This window comes from Peromyscus maniculatus, chromosome 20, assembly GCF_049852395.1.
Source record: "Peromyscus maniculatus bairdii isolate BWxNUB_F1_BW_parent chromosome 20, HU_Pman_BW_mat_3.1, whole genome shotgun sequence".
Taxonomy (NCBI): Eukaryota; Metazoa; Chordata; class Mammalia; order Rodentia; family Cricetidae; genus Peromyscus; species Peromyscus maniculatus.
The window spans coordinates 63,750,238-63,754,346 of NC_134871.1; the positions used below are offsets into that span (position 1 = coordinate 63,750,238).

The 4,109-nt window shown below is 41.6% G+C and overlaps 1 protein-coding gene across 1 annotated transcript; it reads left to right on the forward strand.

Annotated features, from left to right (window-relative positions):
- Nucleotides 1-837: 837 nt before the first annotated feature.
- LOC102921823 (histone H3.3A-like) lies at nt 838-1,839 on the forward strand. Its single transcript, XM_015993188.2, has one exon. It carries the CDS (start codon nt 881-883, stop codon nt 1,289-1,291), a length of 411 nt encoding a protein of 136 aa, XP_015848674.1. The 5' UTR covers nt 838-880; the 3' UTR covers nt 1,292-1,839.
- The last annotated feature ends 2,270 nt before the right edge of the window (nt 1,840-4,109 follow it).

Sequence of the window (4,109 nt, forward strand, 5' to 3'; positions counted from 1 at the left end):
TTCCACCAGTGCTTTTTCCCCCCCAAGGGTATGCTTCTCCAGTACTTCTGGCAAAAAGAACCATTTGTTTTGTTTAAAAAACACATATGCTCATGTGGAAACACACATACACCGGACAGAGTGTTTATTGAGTTTATAAATAGGTGCGCCTCTGATGGTTTTGCCTGAAGCATGTCAAAAGACTCAGCTCCATTCACTTCAGGGGGGAAAAAAGGAAATGAAAAAGAAATGCCATTTTCTCCTTCAACTCCACCCCACTTAACTTCAACTTAAGTGTGGGTGTCGGTTACCCATTCCAGGCCCTTCTCCCAAGTTCTTATCGCCTTTTCAAAACACATGGACTTGTGAACAGAAAAGTTCAAAGGGCTTCCTTAAGCACAAGCAGTTTAGCCCTTATTTGGGAAGAGAACATGACAGTAGGTATACCCAATATGGAATTTGTAGCTGAAATGCCCGGGGGGGGGGGAGGCGCAGGGGGTGCTCGCATGCACACGGTTGTTTTTTTTTTTTCGTATTTGTAAGCTTACTGTACTGATTTATAAAACATTTCCATGCCTAAACTGAGGACTTATTTTCTATTAACAACATGGTAAAATGAAGGATAGGTTATGACTTTTTTGTTTGACTACTAATGAGTTTATTCCATGCCTGCTAAATTTAACCCCGAGATTTCAGGCCTTATAGCACAGAAAGCTGCCTGCACTAAATGAGGAACATAACTTGTAATACCAATAGTGTATACTGAACTAATAAAACTAGAAAGCCGAATTGTGTTCGCAGCCGTCCCCGCGCCGCCGCCGCTCCCTCAAGCCAGCGCCGCCTCTCGCTTGCAGAGCTCCAGCCGAAGGAGAAGGTGGGTAAGTAAGGAGGTGCCCATACCATGGCTCGTACAAAGCAGACTGCCCGCAAATCCACCGGTGGTAAAGCACCCAGGAAACAACTGGCTACTAAAGCCGCTCGCAAGAGTGCGCCCTCTACTGGAGGGGTGAAGAAACCTCATCGTTACAGGCCTGGTACTGTGGCACTCCGTGAAATCAGACGTTATCAGAAGTCCACTGAACTTCTGATTCGCAAGCTCCCCTTCCAGCGTCTGGTGCGAGAAATTGCTCAGGACTTCAAAACAGATCTGCGCTTCCAGAGTGCAGCTATTGGTGCTTTGCAGGAGGCAAGTGAGGCCTATCTGGTTGGCCTTTTTGAAGATACCAACCTGTGTGCTATCCATGCCAAACTTGTAACAATTATGCCAAAAGATATCCAGCTAGCACGCCGCATACGCGGAGAACGTGCTTAAGAGTCCACTATGAGGGGAAACATTTCATTCTCAAAAATTTTTTTCCCTCTTCTTCCTGTTATCAGTAGTTCTGAATGTTAGATATTTTTTCCATGGGGTCAAAAGGTACCTAAGTATATGATTGCGAGTGGAAAAATAGGGGACAGAAATCAGGTATTGGCAGTTTTTCCATTTTCACTTGTGTGTGAATTTTTAATATAAATGCAAGATGTAAAGCATTATGCAAGCAAAATGTTTCAGTGAACACATTTCAACAGTTCAACTTTATAACAATTATAAATAAACCTGTTAAAATTTTCTGGACAATGCCAGAATTTGGATTTTTTTAAAATAAGTAAATTTCTTATTGACGGCAACTAAATGGTGTTTGTAGCATTTTTATCATACAGTAGATTCCATCCATTCACTATACTTTTCTAACTGAGTTATCCTACATGCAAGTACATGTTTTTAATGTTGTCTGTCTTCTGTGCTGTTCCTGTAAGTTTGCTATTAAAATACATTAAACTAAAAAAAAACAAAAACAAAAAAACAAAAAAAACTAGAAAGCCTAGAAACTATGTATATTTCTATTATATACATAGTATAATAGAAATAGCAAATATAATAAAAATTGAAAACTATTTTTTTCATATATGCAATATATAGCATATATTTATACATATAAATTTATATATTTAATTATATAGAAATGAACTCATTTATACATATATATTAAAATTTATATAAATATATATTACACACACACACAGAGGAAAATTTTCAAGGCTGCAGGCTACTTATAACCACACACTACAATGGCTCTGGTTTACCAAAGTAAGAGGAACTATTATGAATGGATGAAACTTACATCACCCACCAGGAACAATGAGGCATTTGGAGGATGGACAGCCATGATGCTGTGGTCACTGTGGTCATGCTGAGAAGGAAGTCCAGGGCAGCCGGGGTCTAGTGAATGCTCTGTGGACGGTGTCCACATCTTTGCATCGCCGCCTTGGCACCAGGACAGTGATTAACAACCCGTTAGCCCGAGACTTTAAGCCCTGGCATGAACCTTTTCAGACAAAGCCATCATTCTCCGGAGTTTAGTGTGCTGTAATGACCTGGAAGAAGGCAGAGTGCAAAGGCAGGGAGATGCAGGCACTCTTCTGGGAAGGGAGGTCATTAAAAATAATGAGCAACCTTTCACTTCCTCCTGTTTATTAATTTCCAGCAAAGGTTGACCTGACACTCACGTTTTTGACACAGTTGCCATTTTTACTAATATCCATCCCCAGATGCCTAAGGATGCTTCCCCAACATGATCTGTGTTGTTTGGAATCATGCTCAAAAACACCTAATATCTCTTCTTTTCCTATGTTTGTTTTGGACATCTTAGAAGAGGCCTTTTAATTAGTTGGCTCTAAGCTAAACGAAAATTTCTCATCCTCCTCATCTCTAAAGCTTGCAAAGGCCGACTGCAAATGTCCATCCCAAAGTCTCATTCATTTCAAATGCCTCCCTGGAACTGGTCCCACAGTCCTAACTCATGTCTAAGAACCTCTAGAAATGGTCTCAACACTTAATTGTTGGCAGAGTTGTGCATTCAGAATTCTGATAACAGAAGAGGAGGCTGAATGAGCCAGATGGTTGGTAAAAGGCCAGACTTTTAGTCTTGAAGAGATTTCTAGCATGAATTATGAGGCTGACTCTGAGCTAGTACTTTGTTTCCCTGGAGAACAGCTGCCTGAGTGCCAAATCACAGAGCTCAACTCTTAACTGTTTTTGCCTTGTAGTTAACAACTTACGCCAAGCTTTGATCAAAGGGAGGGAAGGCATAACTGCTAAGACCTTGGGAAATTGTCAGCATGACAGGAGTCTCTATGACCTGTGGGTCCAAGCACCCCAGGCTTCTAGTGAGCACAGGATGGGCAGGAAGGAGTGTTGGAGCACCTCTCAGGAGTGTTGGAACATCTTGCAGGCACCTTTCAGGTTCCTCATTTGCATTATTAAATTGTGTCTTGGCGTGAGCTGCAGGGAGTTTGCATTTTCATCTGGGAATGATGCATACAATGTTAAAATTTATGAATTCACTTAACAGTTTATTATCCAATAACCAGGCGTGGTGACGTACGCTGAGGCTGCAATTGATAAAGGGAGAGGTGCACCGATTGCCTTCATAGGTCTCACAACTTAATCATAGGCCTTGTTGATTCATAAGCATGTGCACATCATAGGAGAGGGAGTGTGAGTTGCTAAGTAGGTGAGGAGTAGAGAGACTAGTCATTGGCTCAACAATTCTGCAGTCTTATCCCTTGGATCCATGCTTACCTATCACATTACTTACTCATGAGAAGCATGAGTAGAAGATGATATTGTTAGTAATGCCACAAACAAGTGTGTGCACATTGGTAGAATTAAGCTAGAAATCGGTAGGAAAATGGGTATCTTTGATTACAGACTAAAACTATCTAGTAGAACTTCCCATGCTAGTGGGAATGTTCTATGTCTATGCTATTCACAGACATGGGGTCAGGAGCACATGAAAAGTCTCTCCATGTGGTTGGCAAACGCAAATTTTAATTTAATTCAATTTTAATTAACTCAGAATTTAACAGCAATATGTGGTTAGTAGCCATGATAGCTGACAGCATTTTAAAAGACAATTTCCGTGGACAATGGGGTACTATGAAGTTAGCTTCCTCCACCGCACCTTCACGGACCCCAAACCCACAGGCTAGGAAGCCTGTCAGAATGTTTCTGACAGAGCCACAGATTGAGGCTCCCCTGGTGGGCAGGAGTCTTGCAGATGGGGGCTGGCTCCAGGGTCCACTCTAGA

Bases quoted from the DNA above. Each gene is read 5' to 3' on its own strand.
- LOC102921823 (XM_015993188.2), top strand. From the start codon at position 881: ATGGCTCGTACAAAGCAGACTGCCCGCAAATCCACCGGTGGTAAAGCA.